Consider the following 24,764-nt stretch of genomic DNA (forward strand, 5'->3'; position numbering starts at 1 on the left):
AAAAAAGAAAAAAAGAAAAATTATTTGAAATTTTCAATCAGAGGAGAAAAAAAAATTTAAAGGGCATGTAGAATGCCTGTGTGTCCTTAAAAATAAGTAAGTCTTTTATAAGCAACATATAATTGGGGCTTGTTTTTTTAAAATCCACTCAACTACTATATGCTTTTTGATTAAAGTATCAGTGGGTTAAAGTATCTGGTGTTGCTACAAGCTACAGTGTATGTCACAGATGTGGCTTGGATCTGGCATTAATGACATATTAATTATTGGAGTTCCAGGAGGGGAAGAGAGGGAAAAAGGGAAAGAAAGCTTATTTAAAGTAATAATGATTTAAGACTTCCCAAACCTGAGGAAAGATTAGGACATTCAAGTTCATGAAGCAAATAGGTCTGCCCCAAATCTCAATCCACTGTGATCTTTTCTAAGACTCATAATAAAATTGTCAAAAATCAGATACAAAGAGAATTTTAAAAGCAACAAGAGGAGTTCCCACTGTGTTGCAGTAGTTTAAGTACCTGACTACAGCAGCTTGGTCACTGAGGAGGTGCTGGTTTGATCCCTGGCCCAGCACAGTCAGTTGAATGATCCAGCATTTCCATAGCTGAAGCTTAGATTCAGTGCCTTGCTTGGGAACTTATATATGCCATGGGGTAAGCCATTACAAAAAAAAGCAACAAGAGAAAAATATTCTCTCATACAAATGAACCCTCATAAACCTATCAACGGATTTCTCAGCAAAAAAACTTGTAGGTCAGGAAAGAGTAAGTGCTGGAAGAAAAAAACTGCCAACCAGAATACTTTACCTGGCAAAGTTGTCCTTTAGAAATGAAGGCAAAATAAAGACTTTCCCAAACAATAAAAAAAACCTGAGGTAGTTCATCGCCACAAGAACTTCCTTACAAGAAGTGCTGGAAAAAACTTCTCTAACCTAAAAAGGAAGTATGGTAATTATTAACATGAAAGCATATGAAAATATGCAACACACTGATAAACATATATAGTCAGATTCAGAATACTATAATATGGTGATGTGTTAAATACTCTTGAATAAAAGTTAAAAGACAAAATTATTTAAAATAGCTAGAGATAAAATGATGCTCAAGGATACCATAAAAAGATGTAAATCATGACATCAAAAACAAACTATAGAGAGAAGGAGTAAAAAGGTAGTTTTTTATGCAATCAAAGTTAACTTGTTATCAGGTTGAAATTAAACTGTTATATCTATAAGGTGTTTCAGGGAGTTCCCATTGTGACTCAGTAGGTTAAGAATCTGACTGGTATACAAGAGGATATGGGTTTGGTCCCTGGTCTCACTCAGTGGGTTAAAGTATCTGGTGTTGCTACAAGCTACAGTGTATGTCACAGATGTGGCTTGGATCTGGCATTATTGTGGCTATGGCATAGGCTGGCAGCTGCAGCTCTGATTCAACCCCTAGCCTGGGAACTTTCATATGCTGTGGGTGTGGCCCTAAAAAAGACCAAAAAAAAAAAAAAAAAACTATTTCAAGTAAGCAGATACACACAAGATAAATAGACGTATACAACTATGAAAAATCAATTCAAAAGGAAGACATCAAGAGAAGAAGAAAGGAACAAAGTATAAATAGCCATAAAAAAATTAACAAGATGGCAATAGTAAGTTGTTAACTATCAATAATTATTTTAAATAGATTCTCCATTCAAAAATCATACAGTGGCTGAATGGATTTTTTTTAAAAAGCCCCAATTATATACTACTTGTAAAAGACTTACTTTAGTTTTAAGGACACATGTAGGCTCAAAGTAAAGGGATAGAAAACAATATTCTATGCAAATGGAAACCAAAAGAGAGCAAGGGTAGCTGTACTTAGAAAAAAATAGACTTTTAAGTCTAAATCTGTAATAGGAGACAAGCCATTAAATAGTGATCAAGAGATCAATTCGTTAAGAGGATATAGTAATTTTAAATATATATGCACCCAATATCAGAGCACCTGAGTGCATTAAGCAAATACTAACATATCTAAAAACAATCATAAATAACAATATAATAATAGTATGGGACTTCAATAGCATAAGCTGTACAATGGATATATTATCCAGGCAGAAAATCAATAAGGAAACATTGGACTGGCTCTATACTTCATATCAAAGGGATCTAACAGATATATATGTATATATATTTATTTATATAGAACATTCCAGGCAACAGGAGGAATATACATACTTCTTTCAAGTACACATGGAACATTCTCCAGGATATGTCATATGTTAGGTCACAGAACAAGTATTATTAGTAAATTTGAAAAGATTCAGATCATACTCATCTTTTATGACTACAATGGTGTGAAACTAGAAATCAATAACAGGAGGAAAACTGGAAAATTCACAAGTACATTGAAATTAAACACTTTCCTATACAACTAATGGATCAAAGATGAAATTAAAGAAAATTGAAAATTATCTTGAAACAAACAGACACACAACATAACAAAACTTATGGAATGCAGCACAAGCAGTGCTAAAAGGCAAATTTATGGCAATAATTGTCTATGTTAAAAAAACAAAAACCTCAAACAATCTAACTTTACATCTTAAGGAACTAGAAAATGACAAATGAATCCCAAAGTTAGCACGAGAAAAAAGATAATGAAAATCAGGGCAGAAATAAATAAAATGGAGAATGATAGAAAAAACTGACATAACTAAGCACTGATTTTTTAAAATGATTTTTTAAATGTACAAAATTTACAAAATTTAGATAGACTTACCAAGAAAAGAGAGGACTCAGATAAATAAAATTACAAATGAAAGAGGAAACATTACAGCTGATACCACATAAATACAAAGCATCGTAAGAAACTACGATGAATAGTTATATGCCTACAAACTAGACAATCTCCTAGAAGTGGGTAAGTCCCTAGAATCAAGACTGAATCATAAAAAAGTATAAAATCTGAACAGACAAATAATGAGTCAGGAAACTGAAACAGTAACACTAAACCTCCCAAAAAAGAGAAGCCCAAGTCCAGATGGTTTCACTGGTGAATTCTTCCAAACATTTAAAGAAGAATTAATACCAGTTCTTCTCAAACTCATTGAAAAAAAGAAAGCCTGCTCTTCCTCCCCACCAAGAACCCGAGAAGGGAGCAGAGCCCACCCAGAAGCTAATATCTGACAGACACCACCTATCACAGCTGCCTTTCATAAACGTTCCACCTCCCAGACTCACCCAGGACCCAGAATTCTAGTTATCTATGGCCTTGGGGTAGGTGACAATCCCCTCTTCTGGTCATTTGTATCTGAATCTCTGATTTACTCATTTAGGGAAGTATTTCGCTTCTAAATATATTTTATGCAGCCATGACTCTCATACCAGAGCTAGATAAAGATACCACAAGGAAACTATAGGCCAATATCTCTGATGAACATAGATACAATAATCCTCAAAAAATACTAGCAAACCAATTTCAATAGAAAATTAAAAGGATCATACACCTTGATCAAATGGGATTTATCCCTGGGGTGCAAGGATGCTTCAACAGGTGCAAATCAATTAATGTGATACAATGCATTAATGGAATGAGAGATAAAAGTCATATTATCCTCTCAATATATACATAAGAAGCAGTTAACAAAATTCAACATTCTTTCATAATAAAAACTGTCAACAAAATTGGGTATAAAAGGGTCATACTTCAACATAATATAGGCCATATATAACAAACCCACAGGTAAACATCATACTCGGTAGTGAAAAGTTGAAAGCTTTCCTTCTAAGATCAAAAACAAGACAAGGGTTTTTTGACATGATCTTGTATATAAAAATCCTAAGGACTCTTCCAAACAAACAAACAAACAAAAAAACCAACCAAACAAACAAAAAAGCCCACCTCAGTACTAATAAATGAATTCAGTACAGTTTTAGGACACAAAATAAGATTTATACTCCAAAAAAACAGTAAGCTCTGATGAAAGAAATTGAAGACACAAATAAATGGAAAGATAATCCATGTATCAGAAAAGTTATTGTTAAAACATCCATACTACTTAAAGCCATCAACAGTCATCAACTATGATCAATAATCATCAATAGATCCATACTATTCAAAATCAGTAGTCATCAATGCAATTCCTATAAAAATTGTAATGGCATTTTTCACAGAAATAGTAAAACCAATCCTAAAATTCAATAGGATAACAAAAGACCCTGAATAAGCACAGGTATCTTGAGAAAGAACAAAGCTGGAGGCTTCACACATCCTGAGTTCAAATACTATTACAAAGCTATAGTAATCAAAAGAGTATGGCACTGGCATTAATAAAAAAAACAACAAACAGACAACAACAGACAACAATAAGTGAGAGCCCAGAAATAAACCTTCACATACATAGTTAATATTTGACAAGGAGGTCAAGAATACACAATGGGCAAACGGTAATCTCTTTGATAAATAATATTGGGAAAACTGGACAATTACTCACACACAAGGAAGGAAATTGGACCCTCTACCTTATACTACTCACAAAAATTACGTGAAAATGGATTAGGAACTTAAATGTAAGGCCTGAAACTATAAAATTCTTAGAAGAAAACAAAGGGAAAAAAGCTCCTTGATTTTGGTATTTACAAGTCTTCGGGACATAGCAACAAAAGAAAAGGCAACGGAAGCATAAAATAAACAAGTGCAATGACATCAAACTAAAACTTTTGCACAGCCCAAAGAATCAGAAACATAAAAAAAGCAGTTAATGAAATAAGAGAAAATATTTGCAAACCATCTATCTGATAAGGGGTTAATATCAAAATTATATATTGAGCTCATATACTTCAATAATATTAAATAAGTTAATTAACTCAATGTTTAAAAAAGGAAAGGACCAGAAAATGTATTTTCTAAATAAGACATACAAATAGACAACAGGTGCATGGGAAGGTGCTCAACATCACTAATCAGGGAATTGCAAAGCAAAATCACATTGAGATATCACTTTCCATCTGCTAAAATGGTTAACATCAAAAAGAAAAGAGATAGGAATCCCTGTTGTGGCTCAGTGGGTTAAGAACCCAACAAAATGTCCATGAAGATGTGGGTTCGATCCCTGGTCTCACTCAGTGGGTTAAGGATCTGGCATTGCCACAAGCTGTGGTGTAGGTCACAGATGAAGCTTGGATCTGGTGTTGCCATGGCTGTGGCACAGGCCTCAGCTGCAGCTCCAGTTCAACCCCTATCCTGGGAATTTCCATATGATGCAGGTGTAGCCCTAAAAAGAAAAAAAAAAAAGATGCAATAAATTAGGTCATGAAGAAAGTGACCTCTTGTGCACTGCTGATGGGAATGTAAATTGATGAAACTGCTATGGAAAACAGTATGGAAGTTCCTCAAGAAACTAAAAGTAGAACTACCATGTGATCCAGTAATCCCACATATGGGTATATATCCAAAGGAATCAAAATCACTATCCTGAAGAGATACCTGCACTCTCATGTTCTCTGCAGCGTTATTTACAACATCCAAGACAAGGAAGCAACCTAAGTGTCCAGTGATAGATGAGTCAATAAAGAAAATGTGATTTCTACAAACAAGAAAATATTATTCAGCTATTAAAAAAAAAAGGTGGGAGTTCCCATTGTGGCGCAGTGGTTAAGGAATCCGACTAGGAACCATGAGGTTGCGGGTTCGGTCCCTGCCCTTGCTCAGTGGGTTAACGATCCGGCGTTGCTGTGAGCTGTGGTGTAGGTTGCAGACATGGCTCGGATCCTGTGTTGCTGTGTCTCTGGCATAGGCCGGTGGCTACAGCTCTTATTTGACCCCTAGCCTGGGAACCTCCATATGCCATGGGAGCAGCCCAAAGAAATAGCAAAAAAAAAAAAAAAAAAAAAAAAAAAGGTGCAACATGAGTGAACCTTGAGAGCATTATGCTAGGTGATATAAGAGAGATACTGTATGATCTCACCTAAATATTAAATCTAAAAACATTAAACTCTGTGTGAGATGATGGATGTTAACTAGACCTGCTGTGGTTATTATTTCACAATACATGTACATCAAACTATCATGCTGTGCAGCTTAAACTTATGCAGTGAGGTATGTCAATTATTTATCAATACAGCTGGAAAAAAATGATGTTGAATTCATAGAATGGTAGACTGATAGTTACCAGTGGCTTGGAGGTAGAGGAAAGGGAACGATGATGGTCAAATGGTGCAAGCTGCCAGTTATAAAATAAATAGGTTCTGGGGATCTAATATAAAGCATAATGTAACTAGACCTAACAATATTCTTTGTACCTTCCAAATTTTCTATGAGCATAAGTCTTAATTGTTCTCTTCACAATGACACAATCTGTAATTATGGGAGGTGAAGGATTTATTATTGTGGTAAACATTTCATAATATATATGTGTACCAAATCACCACATGGCCTTAAACTTACACAATGTTATGTCAGTTGTATCTCAATAAAGTTTGGGAAAAAAAGAAAAAGGAAAATTCAGTGTCCATCAGAGTATCTAGTTTGAAGATTCTACACCTGTCTAATCCATGTATTGCCAAATGTAAATAAGTCTGCATGTTTACATATAAATTAGTTTAGTTACTTAAATGTTTTCCTTAATTTAAAAATTTTCTTTCAAGAATGCTGCTAATTTTAGTTTAGAAAGATTGTAATAGAGTATGACTCATTTAAATAGCTTTTATCTCATGTAGCAGCTCTAAATGCTTTCTCACAACTTTCTTATCCAGTATGCTTTCTTGGAAAGACTATAACCAATTTTTTTTTAAGTATTCCACACAGTCATGTGGAACTCTCTCTTTTTAGTAACGTGAAATAATGAATCCCTAATCTTTCTCATTCTTAAGAGGATGCATTAAAATATTTTTTATTATCATTCCATGGACAAAATCTTTCTTCCAATGTTTTTAATTTATTATAAAAATGTTAAATTAAAATAGCAACTACTTTATACGTACAAAGAAATCTTATTTTTGAAATCAATAAAATAACATGGTTAAATTATGTAGTCATAAACAACAGTGTTTTAAACATAGCAATTTGTTCTAATAGGAAAAAAATTCATTATAGAATACTGCTGAGTAGATAAACAATATGCAAAAGAGGGAGTTGCTGTCAAAGAGGGAGTTCCCGTTGTGCCTCAGTGGTTAACAAATCTGACTAGCATCCATGAGGACGCAGGTTTGATCCCTGGCCTGGGTTGAGGATACAGCATTGTCGTGGGCTGTGGTGTAAGACACAGACGCAGCTCACATTCTGTGTTGCTACGGCTGTGGTGTAGGCCAGCAGCCACAGCTCCCCGATTGACCCCTAGCCTGGGAACCTCCATATGCCACAGGTGCAGACCAAAAAAGCAAAAAGCAAAAACAAACAAAAACTATACAAAAGAAAATTAACGCCACCTACCTATTATTCCACTGCCCAGAGAAAACTATAATCCAAATGCTATGTTTTCATCTGGTACCATAGGCATAAAGCATAATGTAACTAAGACCTAACAATATTCTTTGTACCTTCCAAATTTGGAAGATGTTGAAGGGACAGATCAAAGTATTAATTAACTAATGTCTCATAGTGTGTGTTATTTACAAGTCAGTTTACCTCCTTTATTTTTTTAACCTTCACTAATTCTGTATGGAACTTCTTTTCTCTCACAGTTTAAACATGAAACCACAGCTTCACAGAAGTATAGTTATAACATTAGCAGTTGCAACATTAGCAAATGGCAGAGCTCAAGGCTTGTACTCAGTTCTCCCGGCATCTCAAATCCCAGCGTTCTTCTCTCAGCAATCCAGCGACCTCATGTATTTAGATTCCTGCTACAATTTATCCTTTGACTAAATTAAAAATCATTCTAAAAGTTTGCCTTAAAACACCCTCAGAGTGTTACTAAATTAAGGCTAAATCTCAAGTATAAATTTTCGAGCAATTAGTTTTGGTTTTGCCGGAGCAGAACACCCCACAGATGATGCCGAATAAAAACTATTTACACACTACCATAGTGCATTTCTTGTAAAAACGTTGGGTCTGTAGCAGCGATTTGCTAATCAAATTCAGAATTTGATTTGAAATGCCTCCGGCAGGCAGCCAATCCAGTTATGAAAGAACAGAAGCAAAAACCAGAGCCCTGGTGAGTCTCCTCCAGAAGCTAGCTGGGTCCCTTGCTCTCGTTAGCAAACTGGTTCCATAGGAAATCACGGCAATTGCTCCAAAAATAAAATATCATAGTTAATTTTTTCAATAAATTATTTGACTGTGCTAGACACAAAACATGTACATTTTGGAATCTAGAGTTATAAAATATTCTGACATGTTTTAATATAAACAGGAACATTTCCAATGATTGCTTGGATCGAAATTGTTTTTCCACTTGACATTTGTTTATACTTCCTAGGAAAGAAACTCTATTTATGGATAACCGAATAACACAAATAAACATCACAGAGAGCTGAAAAATCAGCTTTGATTATGCATGAAAATCTACAATGTCATTGTGTACTCTTATGCTGTATTCTGATTGCCTGTTTATTTTTACAGAACTGTTGGTGAGCCTATGGAAGAGGAGCCAGTCTTGTGAAGTGCCAAGCCCTACCACCACCACCAGCCTCCCTATCCTTGATATTTCCTGTGTGTGACATCATTGTGTAACCCCCCACCCCCACCCCAGCACCCTCAGATATGTCTTGTCTGCTGCCTGGGTGGCAGAGATTCGATGGAACATAAACACTGGGCACGAAATTCCGAACAGCAGCTTCACTTGTTCTTTGGATGGACTTGAAAGGGCATTAAAGATTCCTTAAAAGTAACCGCTGTGATTCTAAAGTTACAGTAAACCACGATTGGAAGAAACTGCTTCCAGCGGACTTTTTATATGCTGGGGACCCACTCCCAGGCCCAGTTAGAACTAGAAACATCCAATACAGCACTAGATACTGTTAATTACATATGCTATGACAGCCAGCGAAATTTGGGGCAAAAGCTGAGAAATACTCATTCCTGATATTCTTATCAGTTTTTTTTTTTTTTTTTTTTTTTTTTTTTTTTTTTTTATTGGGTAACTTTTCATCAAACAGTCTTAAATTGTTTACAGGACAGGCTTTCAACTATGAACGGATAGCAATTCCTGACAGATCGAGGGTTTTTTTTCTTGTTTTGTTTTTTGCCTTTGTTTTAACACATGGTTCAACTCTTTCTAGTAAGAGTTCGAGATGGAGGAACCGGGATGAGGCTTTTTTCAGGGGAATAAACCATGCTATATCTCAAAGTAAAATGCCAAAGGAACCTCACACATTGTCTGTAATGGTGCAATATTTTGTATCACATTTTTTGAGAAAAATTACCCTGTTTCCCTAACATCCCTGTGTTCTCACACACAGGAGACTCACAATTGATTCACAATGAGGTCCCCCTCCCCCTCATACATCCCTTGCTCTGACGACAGTAGCTGTGAGCATTTGTTCCACGGAGCATTTTCAGCGCCTTTGAAAACTGCGTAACTTTTCAAAGGCCATCTTAATTTGTTACGAATCTATCAAGAATTTATTCCCTCACTTTTATTTTTCTGCCTTCCATCACTTCCTTTCTTCTTGCCTTTCATCCTTCCTTCTTATAAAAAAAGATTAGGATTACCCATAATCTCCTTAATTACTCAGGAGTTTTGAGTATTTAGTTTATTTTTTTTACTTCCCAGGTTAACACAGTTGCTTGGACTGATGTGTTCTTTTAGCTGTAAAACCAGTGAGGTGAATATGGCTTAAATAATATTACTGAATTTTCTAGATCTTTGAAATGTGTTAATGGAGGCATTGCCTATTTGAAGTCACCTTGAATTGAGTTAACCTTGAAGTTGTGCCTTCATGTGAAAAGAACAACAACATGAACTTAACCTTCACACATGTTGCCTTAGTGTCAAAGGCTAAACATAAAGGACATTTATTTCTGAGTCTAAAAGCAACTTACTAAATCTAAGTAGGTTATTCCCCCTACCTCCCCAAAGTCTATTTCAATGCGTAACTCAAACACCTACAGACATTGATGTAGAATACCTCGCAGTATTTAATATCTGACAATGCTTTCAAAAGAGTTGATGTTTCTTTTTATATATTTTCCTAACTCAAAGGATATATTAAAGCCATAAGTGAAGATTGTCATGCTTTTATTCTGAAATCTGAAAGAAACCTTAATTAAAACAAGGTTTTAGGGAAGGCCATGATATGAAAGATATGGAACAATATGGTTTTAGTTAAAGAGGACTCCAACCTGTAAATCAAAGATGAAAGATTTCACTCAAGTAGAATTATATAACTCCCTTTTGTTATACAGTCAGACCATATTTTTCATGCATTTGGTTTTTTTAGGATTACCATTTTAATTTTAAAGACTTTTATTACATATACAAAAATGGCTCAATACTTGGTTTAACATCTTAGAAATTTGAGACACCCTTTGAAATAAGAAATCTGAAATGGAATGTAACTCAGTATTAGTTAAAAATTACTTTCATTGCATAAGGGTAAGGTCAATTTAGATTCACAATAGTCATGAATTTTTTCATGATTTTTTAGAGAAATTTGTGCCAATCATATTTGCTAGCTCTTGCTATTTTTGCTGTAATTGCTTGAGGAAATTTAAAGAAAACCAAAGGCTTAAATAAAAGACACCTCCCCCCTTCACAAGGAAAATTATATTGTAATTGGAAACATAATTGTGACTTTTAAAATCAACTTCATAATTACAAATCTCTATTATTACTCTCAGTCCTCCCAGATATTTTTTAGATTTCAAATAAGAAAATGAAACAGTATAATGCACATACTAATTTATTGAAGTTTCCTACAGTAACTTTACTGCATACTTAGGCACAGCCATCAATCTGATAAAGCCAAATCACTAGGACATCTCCATGGTTATTTAGCTTTAAAACATGACACATTAATGAGTTAATCACACATCCTTCCATGTGATATGGTACCCAATTGGTTGCAGTTAGAGTCTTTAGGATATATGGAGAGGCAGATAAACTATGGAGAGGATTAATCACAGCTGAATGTAGTTGTAAGAACAGAATGCCAGTGCTTTTTGATTACACCATTACAAGATATAGTGTAGCCCTCAGGGACAGAATGGAGGCTTTTGGAGAATATCAACACTTACTTTGAAATAAAACAGCACTTTTGGAAAGGGTAGTTTCACTTGGTATAGTTTTCGCCACTTATACATTTAATTTTTATTGCTCACAATAGTTCCCAATATGAGGCTGTTTCAAGAACTCCTCTCTAAGCATTATCATTAATATCTCTCTTCCTGATCCATGCTCTGAAGAATAATCACATAGGTTTTCTCACATTCTCATAATAACTCAAATATAATGAATAAAAATAAAGTTTTTTGAGAAATCTATTAGTAAGATTTGCTAATAGGTACAAAAAAGCAAATGTAATAAAATTAATTTTCTCAGTTATATACTAGGATTGTATTAAATAACAAGTAAAATGGACCTCAGCTGTTAATAGAGGCTATTTAATCATTGCTTTGTATATGAGAAGAATGATTTGAGATGAAATATTTAAATATTTTAACAAAATTACAACATCATTAGCAAAGACAGAAATCAGTTTCTGGAGAAAAGATACTTGTTAAAAATTATAAGTCACATTTCCATTACCAATTGTAGCAACTGAAATCTTGCCTTCAGTTTTGACTACAACCCTTTGCAAAATTCTCACCCACCTCACAGACAACATGGTGGATTTGACAGCAGGACATCTCACAGGAATATCTCAGAAACTAAAGGGCAGGTCTCTTGCAACAATTTGGTACTAGCATTTTGTGGGGTTTTTGTTTTGTTTTTCTGAAGGTCATGCCTAAAGTTTTGTGGATTTCCCAGGTTTCTTTACAGACTTCATATGTAAGTAAAATAAAATAATCATGTGGAAGTTCTGGTAGAAAATTTCTCTTCAATCAGCACTTTTATACTTATTTTTTATGTAGAATTTATGTTTAGGACAATTTATTTAAATATTTTTTACTATTTATCTTTTAAAAGTTTACACTCAATTTGCCTCAATGAAAGTATTACACACTTAATAGCCACACACACACACACAAAAGCCAAGGGTTTCTATCATAAAAGTGATTCATTCTGACCTTGAAATAACCACTCTCTCAAGAGGCTGACATTGTCGTTTCTAGCAGCATCTAAACATTCTTTTCCTGCTTCAGGAATGAAATCACTTGACTTTATGAGAAAATAAGGAAAACAAACAAAAAAAGAAGTAGGAAACAACATGCCTGTTCAACCATTCCATAAAGAGGGCATACTCACCTCCAAAAGAAATGAAAACCAGATGATGTACGCTAAGAAATGAAGGCATTTTATTGCTGTCTTCACAACTGATCATCAGCATGGTCATGATCATCATCAAATATATCTTGTGTTCCCAAAGGACACAATTATATTTTGATCTCCAGCAGTATTTTGTAGTATTTACCACCTTTTGAATGAAGTATCATGAGTATTACATCTTCATCAATACCATCATGTAAGTGCCTCTGTGTGGCTTCTTTTCCTGGTCGTATATACCCCTTACCTCCTAACAACTTGCTTTTACTCCATGAGATGCTTCATGAAGCACAGCCTGATCGTCATGTGACCAGGATATAAAATTTTTACATGAACATGGAACTCACACAGGACTGCAGAACTTGGTTTCTCCAAATCAACTGCAGTTTTGTTTTTTCTATGCTACACCTGGCAGGTTTTTATGTAATGGTTTATTCTACAACTGAGTCAGTTATTAATATCCTGAAAATAGCTGGGTCTAAACCTTATACTGTTGATTTGTGGCTGCTCTGACTTGACCTCAATGATAGAGTAAAGGGTTGTAACAATTTCTCAAACCATCTTAATTCTCAAACTGGAATATTTAGCAAGTACGTGGTGAATTCACTGTATAGTGCCAATCTTTCTAACCAATAATTTCCTTTCCCCTCTTCTCTCCTTCCTTTGTCCAACTTCCAATACCAAATTGCCATATCTAAACTATCAATAATTTCTTAAATCTCTATTTTATTTCCTAAGTAGAAAGAACCTTGGCAACTTATTTTCTAAGACAACACTAGGTTTTGTGCCATTTTGTATAAACACTCTAGTAGGTACACTTTATCTTACTTTTTATCTCTTCCTTTTTAAGAACCACTTTTTTACTATTCTTAAAGGATAAATCGAGTTATTGTGTTTCAGTCTACAGTTTTGGAGCTGGCATTTGTTTTATTAATATGGAATTTTTCTCTTTGTCTCAAATATAATTTTCTACTGTTCTGTCCTTGCTACTACCTATTTGTGTTGTGCTAGTTATTACATAGAGAAGATTGTACATATATTATTTTTGCCCTTTGGATGATGTTTCATGAGTGAAACTCACAAGCATAAACTCCAACATGAAGAAAAAAAGTGGCAAAAAAAGAAAATTTCTATCAATATAATTTGGAAGTAAGATATTTCCAGACCTTTCAAAGAAAACTGGAGTCCTTTTATTTTTCCGTTTGGGCCTTAGGCACATTAAAGGCAAATGTTGGAACATCAAATAAAATGAGGGTCAAATGTTTTGTGGAACATTGTGGTCATGTTCTTTAGGCTCACTGTGGTGCCCTTTCTTGGAGCTGGCATTTTAGGACATTTGATAGAGACCTTGCAACAATTTCTGGCTATTGCTTTCATTAACTTAAAATTGAATAGAAACGGATTGAATTTTTAAAAACACAAGGATTAAGAATTCTAAAATCTGAGGAAGAATAGCTCTTCCTTGGGTTTGCAAAGATTACTTCTAGATAAAAAAAAAAAATTCTCCATATTCTCTTCCTAAATTGTAGCATCTTAAATTCTTTCTAGATAAGCAATGTCAGTGTCTATCTCCAGGATATCTAGGTCATATGAAACTGTCCTTTCAGTGGTTGCTGGGCATAACAAGCATGCTGTTAAAAGTGACTGATCATTTTGTAGATTGTAGCCCTGGCAGTTTGTGTCATTTTAAAGCCAATAACCTGATGTTTTTAAATAAGGTAGGCAGAGGGGGCAGGAAATAGTTATTTATCACTCTTGCAATTAAACACTCTAGACCAGGCTTGCAGATGTATATGCTGATAAGCTGGAGTTCCTGGCTTAGTGTAAAAAAATTAAAATGTCTTTTATACTGTGGTCTGATATCTGTTTCTGTAATAAGATCAGTTTGTTGTCCTCTGTGCACCAGTGGTTTTGCCCTTAATTTTTTTGGCTAGCATTCACCAAAATCTGTCCTCCGGAGCTGCTGAGAAAAATACATGTTGCCAAACTTCTTTTCTTAAAATTGTGCTGCCAGTGATGTTTTCCCAGATGTGAAAAAATAATTATCTAATAAAAGATTAATACTAATAACAATACCATTGTTGAACATGCTCATGGACTGTTCACCTTCTTTCTGATTCCTTTTTTTTTTGTATTTGAAAATATTAAATGGAAAATTCAATGATGTGTTCCAAATTATTGTTGATGTTGTTACTGTCATAATTCTCTTTCAAAGAGTATGAGAGATCTTCTTTTGTTTTGTGTTTTCTACTAAATTAGATTTTCCTCTAGTCCTAGTGTGAATAAAAGCTATTTGAAATAAAAGTGTTATTTCTCTACCTCTTTAGTGCCTAGCATTAGACTCTGAATACTAGATATTTGACAAATATTTGAATAGATATTATACTACTTATAAATTACTGTGACATATACTATTCCACTTTCAAAAAATTAAAAGTTTACTCGTGAGAATTCACAAAAAAAGGAAAAGTCAGTTGAAACAGTTGCTGTTTGAATGTAAATTTCTGGTCAGGATAAATAATAATAGCTAACACTGATTAAGCATCTGTTACTGTGCTGTTATGTGCCTGTTACTCTATGAGCACTGTACATTATTCCTCATATGACCCCTACATCATGTATTATTACTTCCATTTACAGAAAGAGAGCATGAAGCAAAGATAAGGCTATCTCATTTACTTATCCATAGTTGTAGATGGTAAGAGGATTAAATCCTTACCTACATCTAGTTAGCTCTAAAGTCTGTCCTCTCTCCAAATGGCAAACATAGTATATCAAAATGGCCTAGTGAAAGCATAACTATAAAACTATGACTAACCTTCAGAATAGACTGTGTGCTCATTCTCTGCTAACCTTAGGATTTTATTAAATTATTATTTTAAATGGATCTGGTAATTGCAGCTAGATTTGTACAGTAAGTACAAGTTACAAAACAGTTCCTTTTTCCCTATTTCAACATCTTTCTTTAATCTAGCCAAGAACTCTAAAATGTCTTTGGAATACATATTCCAAAAACTTTTGAAATCTATTCCAAGACTAATACTTACTTTTGTATTTTATAACCCCCTGCAATGTTTAACAATCTAAAACATAACTGTTTCAAATGGACACTGATTTGGATTCCTTCTGGGAAAAGATAGTAATATTTTGTCTAAGAGAAAGCAAACTTGAGATGGAGTGGGTGGGGAGGGTCAGTTTCAATGGTAAACACCTTTGGTTTAATCAGATTTGTCAAATGGCAACTGTTACTTCATGGTTCTTTGTTTCTTAAGTTTTCACAGTGAAATGATAGCAGTTGAAAAAGTGGGGTATAAGTGAAAAATAAGAATGAATGTCTTAGTGTTTTTTTTTTAAGTGATTGATACACAAAATAGAGGTCTAAAGAATTTCTTCCACCACCTAACACTTTTAGAATTATTTATGTCAAAATACTTTCAACTATTGTAATTACTCCTCAGCTTTGTAACATTAACATCGGTATCAATTTTCTGTGGTCCTCCCAGTTGACCACAAATGGATCATTCCCCACATATCCCACTAAGTACTTTGAAAAAGACTGACAGCTATTCTTTCAAATGGCATAAGGATAGGGAAACAAACTTCAGGGAAAAGGATGAATGAAGTCCCCTTTTTAAATCTTTAGAAAATTGGAGATAAAATAAAGATTGCTTTTATCTTGAATCAAGTCAAATTTGAAGTTCTTGGTGTATCTAAAAAAGCCACTATTCCATTATTTAAAGCTTAAACAGTACATTTAAATTCTGATATATTCCCACATATATATTTTGCTTTTCCCCTGAAATCTTTCAAGAAAGAAAAATGATTTAAACATTTAAAATGTCATGAAGTAAATCAATTTAATGATGTAATAAAATCATCAATAGCAATTACATATTTAAGAAAATTTCAATGAATGTAAAGATTATGTCCATGTTCAATTTGCTTGTTTCTTTTAAGAATGCATATTTTTAGTGCATTATTTTACATTTTTATCCTTTGCTAAACATTTGTTTTAGTTATTTATTCTAAAAATAAAAATATTAACAGTTATTAAACATTCAACCCTGAGTTCTAATTTAAATCTGAAAACATTCTTGTGAGGAGAATAAATTAATAGATGAGGAAATTGAGGCTTAAATGCCAGAAAAAAAGGCTTTAAAATTTACTGCTATCCAAACTATTTTATTCAATGTAATCAACATTCACTGAATGTCACATACTCAGTATTGTTATCATAATATCATGGAGAATAGCAAGAAAAAGGGTAATATAACTATATAAAAGAAATGAAAGAATTCTTACATAACTGCAAGAGAAATTTTACCACAGATTTGAGTTTAGAATTATATGACACTAAGCCTTTAAAAAATGTGACCTTTTACTCCACAGAATTATAACATGGAGGCAGACATAGAATATATTCAAGAAATATGTCTAAATTACATATATTTACAGAAAGATTTGGGCAAAGATCTATTAAGAGAGTAGATATGACTTAGTGTGTTGGTTAATGTCCCCTTTATCTCTAATGTCCACCATCCTAATGTCAACATTCAATTGATAGTATCTAATGTTGAGAATTAGACAGGAGATTAGATTTACAGACATCCTAAAAATCCCCTTAGAAAGTGCTTTCTAAATTGCAGTCTTTTGCATCTCTCTCATAATTAAAAAAAATCAGCTAAGTATAATTTCTGGTACATCAAGTTCCAGATAATCAAGTTCTTAAATAACCATTTCTACTTTATTTCATTTGCCCTTTAATGAAACATAATTTTCAACCTCTTTTACTTTTCAAAGCTCTGATCTTAATAAGCAGTACTTTTAGTTTTTTCATCAGACCCCAAACCCTGATGGAATGTAATACTTTCATCAGACAAAATGTATTTATAAGGGGTCTCTGTGCCATTAAAACTATCCTACCATTTTGAAGTCACAGTTTCTCCAGTTTAAAATTCATCCCATACTTAACTAAATGCATTCTAACTTCTTTTTATGGTTACATGTATGTCCATCTCTTCCAAGAGACTGTTAGATTCAACCCAGTAATTCTATGCAGCCATAAACACTGCTTTGCAATTGATGAATATTTATAAAAGCATTGCTACATGCTATGAAATAGTCCCTTCTTGTCGCTACTCATTTTAAGACCAGTGAAAAGTGAATGGAAAAGTATATGGAGCTCCATACTATAATCTGTGTTAGAAAATCATTGTCCTCTCTCTCCAGATCAAGCTAAATGTTCTCAGCTTTAAGAAATTATTTTTAAAAGCAGGCAAATATATAAATCTTCTACTCTATGAAAAATCAAATTTTGTTTATCTATTTTCATAAAATTTCCAGAAAAGAAAATATAGAACTGGAAAACCAGACTTTTTGTTTCCAGACCCATTTCTATAAAGAACTAGCTTGTGACATTGGGTAAATTCATTATCTTCCTGTGATCTTAATTTCTTCATTTTTTCACCTTTAATGCTTTCAAGGTGAACATTCTACTGCTGTTCTTTTAGGAAAATTATACATGATATTTCTATTATTTTAGTGACTACTCTGATTATTGACTTAGACAATCATCTTTAATCACACATCTCTACATTCCCTTTGCAGGATACAAGAGCCTTAAATTACATTGATTCCTATATACCCTATTTTATGTTATGTTTCATCATTGTCTAGTATTTAATTTCATCTTGTTTTAACTCAAATTTATTTAAGACAATTAGTATTATATCAGTGATTATTAGTATTTTTCCATTTGTAACACAATAATAGTAAGTCAATAATTATTGTTTCATCATGTTTGCCAACTTCCTGGCACAGTAATTTTGCTTGCACCCCTTTTCTTTCTTCATTCAGGCCTGGACTGATTAATTCCCACCTTCCCTGTCTGAAATTTTGTTTTTAGTCTCACTCATAAACGATACACTGTCTGGTTGGGTATAGAATTCTAGGCTGGACTGTGACAGCATAATTTTATTGTATTCCTACCTTGACTTTCACTATCAATATATCTGCAATTGCCTGATAATTATTCCTTTGAAAATTATCTTTTTTTTTCTCTCTAGATCTTTTAAGATCTTCTATGAACATGTATGACCCTTGTGTTTAACCTGCAAGGGACTTAATATGTTTCTCAAATATGAAAATGAAATTGTTTCCTATATTTTGGGTATGCTAAATTTTTATGATTGAAAATAACTCCCCATGTCTTCTATTACCTTCTCTCTTATTTGATATAATTCTTTTTTTTTTTTTTGTCTTTTTGCCATTTCTTGGGCTGCTCCCGTGGCATATGGAGGTTCCCAGGCTAGGGGTCGAATTGGAGCTGTAGCCTCCAGCCTGCGCCAGAGCCACAGCAATGAGGGATCTGAGCCATGTCAGCAACCTACACCACAGCTCACGGCAATGCCAGATCATTAACCCACTGAGAAAGGGCAGGGATCAAACCTGCAACCTCATGGTTCCTAGTCGGATTCGTTAACCACTGCGCCATGACGGGAACTCCTATAATTCTTATTAAACAGTTTTTTTTACTTTTTTTATTCAAGTACACAGAAATCTACTACATTTCTATACACTAACAATGAAAGGTAAGAAACTAGGAAAACAATTCCATTTAATGTTACATTTAAAAGAATAAAATATTTAGGAATAAACCTATCTAAAGAGACAAAAAACCTGTACTGTGAAAACTCTAAGACACTGATGAGAAAAATTAAAGATGACACAACAAATAGAAAGACATATCATGCTCTCAGATTGTAAGGATCAATATTGTCAAAATGATTATACTACCCAAAGCAATCTACAGATTTGATGCAATCCCTACCAAATTACCAATAGAATTCTTCACAGAACTAGGACAAAATATTTAAAAACTTATATGGAAACACAAAGACCCTGAATAGCCAAAGCAATCTTGAAAAAGAGAAACAGAACTGGAGGAATCAGGCTCTCAGACTTCAGAATATACTACAAAGCTACAGTCATAAAAACAGTATGTTGTCATCACACAATGGAAATAGACATCAGTGGAACAAGATACAAAGCCCAGAAATAAACCCAAGTACCTATGGTCAACTAATCTATGACAAAGGAGGAAAGAACTTACAGTGGAAGAAAGAGAGTCTTTTCAACAAGTGCTGCTGGAAAAAAACTGGAGAGCTACATGAGAAAGAATGAAATTAGAACATTCTCTAAAACCGTACATAAAAATAAACTCAAAATAGATTAAAGACCTAAATGTAGTCCAGATAACTTAAAGTCCTAGAGGAAAACATGGGCAGAACATTCTTTGATATAAATCGCAGCAACATCTTGTTTAATCCACCTCTTAGAATAATGACAATAAAAACAAAAATAAACCAAAGGTATCTAAATAAAAAGCTTATTCACAGCAAAGGAATCATAGAAAAAAGACAACCCACAGAATGGAAGAAAATCACTACAAACAATGCAATCAACAACACCTTACTCTTGAAAACACACATACAACTCATACAGCTCAACAACAAAAAAACTGAACCACCCAATCTAAAAATGAACAGATGACCTAGCAGACCTTTCTCTGAAGAAGAAATATAAATGGGCAATAGCTACATGAAAAATGCTCAACATCGCTAATTATTAGTGAAATGCAAATAAAAGCAACAATAAAGTACCACCTCACACCAGTCAAAATGGACATCATGAAAAACTCTACAAATTATAAAAGCTGGAAAGGGTGTGGAGAAAAGACAACCCTCCTGCAGTGCTGGTGGGAATGTAAGTTGGTGCGATCATTATGGAAAACAGTATAAAGATTCCTCAGAAAACTAAAAATAGGATTACCATATGATCCATCAGTCCCACTCCTGGGCATAAATCCAGATAATATTCCCTATATTCATAGCAACAATATTCACAATATCTAAGACATGTAAACAACTTAAATGTCCATTGACAGAGGAATGGATTAAGAAGCTGTGGTATAGATACTCAATGGAATATTACTCAGCCACAAAAAGGAATGAAATAATGCCATTCACAGAAACATGTATGCAATCAGAGATGATCATACTAAATTAAGTAAATCAGAAAGAAAAAGACAAATACCATATGATATCACTTACATATGATATCTAAAATATGGCACAAAGAATCTATCTATAAAAAGAAACAGACGCATAGGCATAGGGAAAGGACTTGTGGTTGTCAAGAGGGAGAAAGGATGGAGAAGTAAGGACAGGGATTTTAGCTTAATAGATGCAAACTATTACATTCAGAATGGATAAGCAATGAGGTCCTACTGTATAACACAGGGAACTATATCTAATCTCCTGGGATAGGCCATGATGGAAAGTAATATATAAGAAAAGAATGTATATATATATGTGTGTGTGTGTGTATATATATATGTATATATGACTGAGTCACTTGGCTGTACAGTAGAAATTGGCACAACATTGTTAATCAACCATACTTTAATAAAAATAATAAACTTCAAATTAAAAAAATATATTGATAGGCCTAACTCTGTACTTTTTGTCCATAAATATGCCCTTTACATTTTCCATTGCATTGTTTTTGTTTCCCTCTGCGTAATTTCTTCATAGCTTTCAGGTAAAATTTTGTGCATTTCTATCCTATGAATTTTAACTTTCCAAGACTACATTATTCACTTTTAAAAGATGTATTCCCTTCTTTATCAATATTTCACCATTCTGGTGTCTTATTTTCTTCCTGCTTATACTTCTTGTTTTACAATTTAATCATTTTCTACACATTTAGTTTATAGTGTCTATCAGAGTTCTCTATGGTCCTAAGTATGCAAGCACTGCTTACATTTGTTTACTTACACTTCTGAAAAAAAATTTAGGAGTTCCCGTCGTTTCTCAGCAGAAACAAATCTGACTAGTATCCAAGAGGACACAGATTTGATTCCTGGCCTTGCTCAGTAGGTTAAAGATCCGGTGTTGCTGTGAGCTGTGGTGTAGGTTGCAGATGTGGCTTGGATCTGGCATTGCTGTGGCTGTGGCATAGGCCAGTGGCTACAGCTCCAATTCGACCCCTAGCCTGGGAACCTCTGTATGCTGCCAGGTGCGGTCCTACAAAAATAAACTTAAAAAAAAAAGACGAAAAGAAAAAGAAAATGAGATCCTGCTGTGTAGATTGGGGCTAGAAAAGTCTAGTCACTTATGATGAAGAATGATAATGTGAGAAAATAGAATGTGTACATGTATGTGTAACTGGGCCACAATGCTGTACAGTAGGAAAAAAAATGTATGGGGAAATAATAATTAAAAAATAAATATCAATAAAAAAATTTATTGCGAATTCATTTTCAGTAGGGTTTTACTTGTGGGAATTCCATTTTATCTGGATTGAGGACATATCCCTCTTGAGTAGTTTTGTATTTTCTTCTGGAAGGAATTCCCAGAGGATTTACTACTTAGGACCATTTTGCGCTAATTTTGCTACTTACGGGTTTTTTGACCATATGCTTAACATGAATTTGAATCACAAATCTATCTGCATGCTTACCAATTCTCAGGAGAAACTTTTTTTTCCAACCTAGTGTCCACAAAGAAACTAACAGCTTTCTTGTTGTCACTCTGTTGTCAGTGGGCATATTTTATTTTAAAGCCTACCCTTCCACTTAGGGGCAGCCTTTCAAGGATCCTAGTTGAACTGTGAACATGTGCATAGGATAGATCTCACAGTTCCAATTCTCTAACTCAAGATGTCCCAAATATTAATCTTCTATCTCTACACAGGTATGAAACCATAAGCCATTGGGTTACTTGTACTGGAAACTCCCCACAACCCTATCCTAAGCCAAGGCCAGCATTGGCTCTCGTACCTGATACTCTTATTTTCAGTACCTTCTTCATTCCTGTACTTGGAGGTTTTTCCTAGTTTGGGTGAATTTATCTATACATTTCAAAGAAATATTCATCCAACATTTCTTGATCTTTATGACAGAAGTGTTGCAGTTTAAGTGGGCTTCACATTGACAGCATTAGAAGTAGTCTCAGTCTGTTTCTATGAAATAAGAGCACTGGATATATAATCTCTATGATTCGCACTAGCTCTGATATTCTGTGAACTATTTATATGCATTAAATTGATACTTTAGTTTTTAAAACTGCTGGTCATTCCATTGCTTAAGAGAGCTTCTCACTCTGGGTAATGGGCAGCTACTGCCATAGAGTTTTTCACAAACCCAAAATGATTAAAAATGTTTGCCGGCTGCTTCAAGGGAGAAAAGAAATTTAGAAGCACATAGCCCATCTGCAGAGATCTGACTTATTGTAATTGTCTGATATTTCTTTTACACTGTGAAAACTACTTCTGACAATGCAGTGCTAGTAGTCCTTTCTTTGGGTGTATGTTTGACCTCATTGTTGGCAGCAAATGAAAAAAGGAAGAAATAGTAGTTTAGTTGTTGAACCTTAGAAATGAGGATAGGGTTACATGGGCAATATTTTCTTCTCTCAAAACATGACAGGGAAACAGATACCCATCACATGTCAGAGAGTGAAAGATTTGGGCTAATGCTTGGCAGGAACATACATGGCTGAGGTTTCATTTCTTTGCTCTCTAGTACATACTGTGGCAATGTTAAAGTTCAGGCTTCACATTCCTTTCTGGTGAAAAAGGGATTTAATGAATATGCTCCATGTTCTTGTAGATGCTAAATGACATGCATCTTCCTCTCATTTTGACTACCCTGTTTTGAATACCATGGATATATTGTGCATGGGTACCTTTCCAACTAAAAAGTACTTACTGAGAAGGAAGAGGAATCATTGCTGTGGGACAAAAACATTTTCCCTCAAAAAAGAATGTACAAGCACACAAAAAAGATGTGGGATTTTTATGAATCATATCCTGTAATTTTTTACTTTTTTCCAGCTACCTCCTTCTTAGAACAGAATCCAAGAAAACCAAAGAAAACTATTTGTGCTGTGAGCAAAAATTTTGCCAAATTGAATTACATAATTCATCCAGTAGATTTGATGAGTTCCTGGATGTAATTTGCAAATTTGCATTTTAGGCACAAGGAAATAATGCATTTGTTATACATGAAAAACACAGTGCTTGTTACAAAACCATATCTTGTAACTGCTCAGGAATGTCTCTGTATATATGCAGAGTATATACACTTAGGCATGAAATTTGGCTATTTATCATGTATAATCAGGATATTTGACAGTGAACCTACTGAATTATGGAATAAAATTTATGAATTGCTAGAAATTAAGAATTTTTATAAAATTATGTTAAAATAGTTAAATATATTAATTAAATAAGATTATCAACTTTCAAAATACTCAGGGAAAGGAAGAGATTCACTTTGATGTATCATACTTGAAATCATTGTACATTATCCTTTATTTTTCAAAATAAACTTTCTAAATTATGAGAAGGGTGGTTGATGTCAGCAAGATAATGGACTAGGAAGCTCCAGGATCTTGTTTCCTTATAGAATTATCAAATAAACAACCACACATTGACTAAGATAATGTCATAGGAGCTTTATAAACTCGCTACAACTCTATAGCAACCAAGAAAGTGCCCAATAAAGAAGACACATTCAAAGTGGTAGGAAATTTCTTGGTGCTTTTATTCACATTTGCCTCAGCTCCTCCATGTTCTTGAAACAAAGAGCCAGAGAAAGTAATCTCTCTTAGTTTTCTCAGGCCCCAGAACAAGAAACTGTGGACTAATTGACTTAAAAAAACCAGATAATTATTTCTCACAGTTCTGGAGGTGAGAAAGTCTGATATCAGAATGCCAACAAGGCAGAGTTTTGGTGAGGGCCCTCTTCCTGACTTGAAGATGGCTGCTTTCCTGCTTTATCCTCACATGTTGGATAAAGGAAGCTCTGGTGTCTCTTCCTCCTTTAAAATGACACTAATCCTATCATGGACACATCACACATGTTTTTACAGCAGCTGCCCAGCAGCTCCATGGCTGCAGTGTATCAGCTGTAGCAACAGACCTGTGGCTGTAGTGTACCAGCTCTAGCAGCTCTGTAGCTGCAGTGTATCAGCTCTTTTACCCAGCGAGAAACAAAGCAAGCACTCGGAGAGTTGGAGAACTCAGGTTTATTACACTGGCCGGCCCAGAGGTGATCACTCTCCAGAATCTGTGCCCCTAAGAAGGGTTTCACAAGGCTTTTATGGGCTAGCTCTTCCAGGTCTGTGCTTTGTGGACCCGAGTGAGGTCAGGCAAGGTAGTAGATGCGGAAACAACTTTACAGAAGCAGGTGTGTGGGGGAGGGGTGGTTGGGGAAGTTGGCTGGACTTTGCTTAGTCATCATGGCTGGGGTCTCTCCTTTTTACCTTTTCATCAGGACATTTTCTCCTACAATGTGACATCATGTAAACAAAATTACCTCCCAAGTCCCTACACCTCCAATACCATCACAGTAGGGGATA

At 34.3% G+C, this 24,764-nt stretch overlaps 1 protein-coding gene across 4 annotated transcripts in view; it reads left to right on the top strand.

The window, feature by feature from the left end:
• The window catches only part of HDAC9 (histone deacetylase 9), a 1,028,404-nt gene extending 1,013,767 nt beyond the window's left edge, over window positions 1-14,637 (top strand). For all 4 annotated transcript variants that reach the window (XM_021102473.1, XM_021102476.1, XM_021102494.1 and 1 more), the window contains one exon: window positions 8,535-14,637. In XM_021102473.1, the coding sequence (XP_020958132.1) occupies window positions 8,535-8,574 (40 nt within the window). In that variant the 3' untranslated portion in view covers window positions 8,575-14,637. The remainder of the gene's footprint in view (window positions 1-8,534) is intronic.

Source organism: Sus scrofa, chromosome 9 (assembly GCF_000003025.6).
Source record: "Sus scrofa isolate TJ Tabasco breed Duroc chromosome 9, Sscrofa11.1, whole genome shotgun sequence".
NCBI lineage: Eukaryota > Metazoa > Chordata > Mammalia > Artiodactyla > Suidae > Sus > Sus scrofa.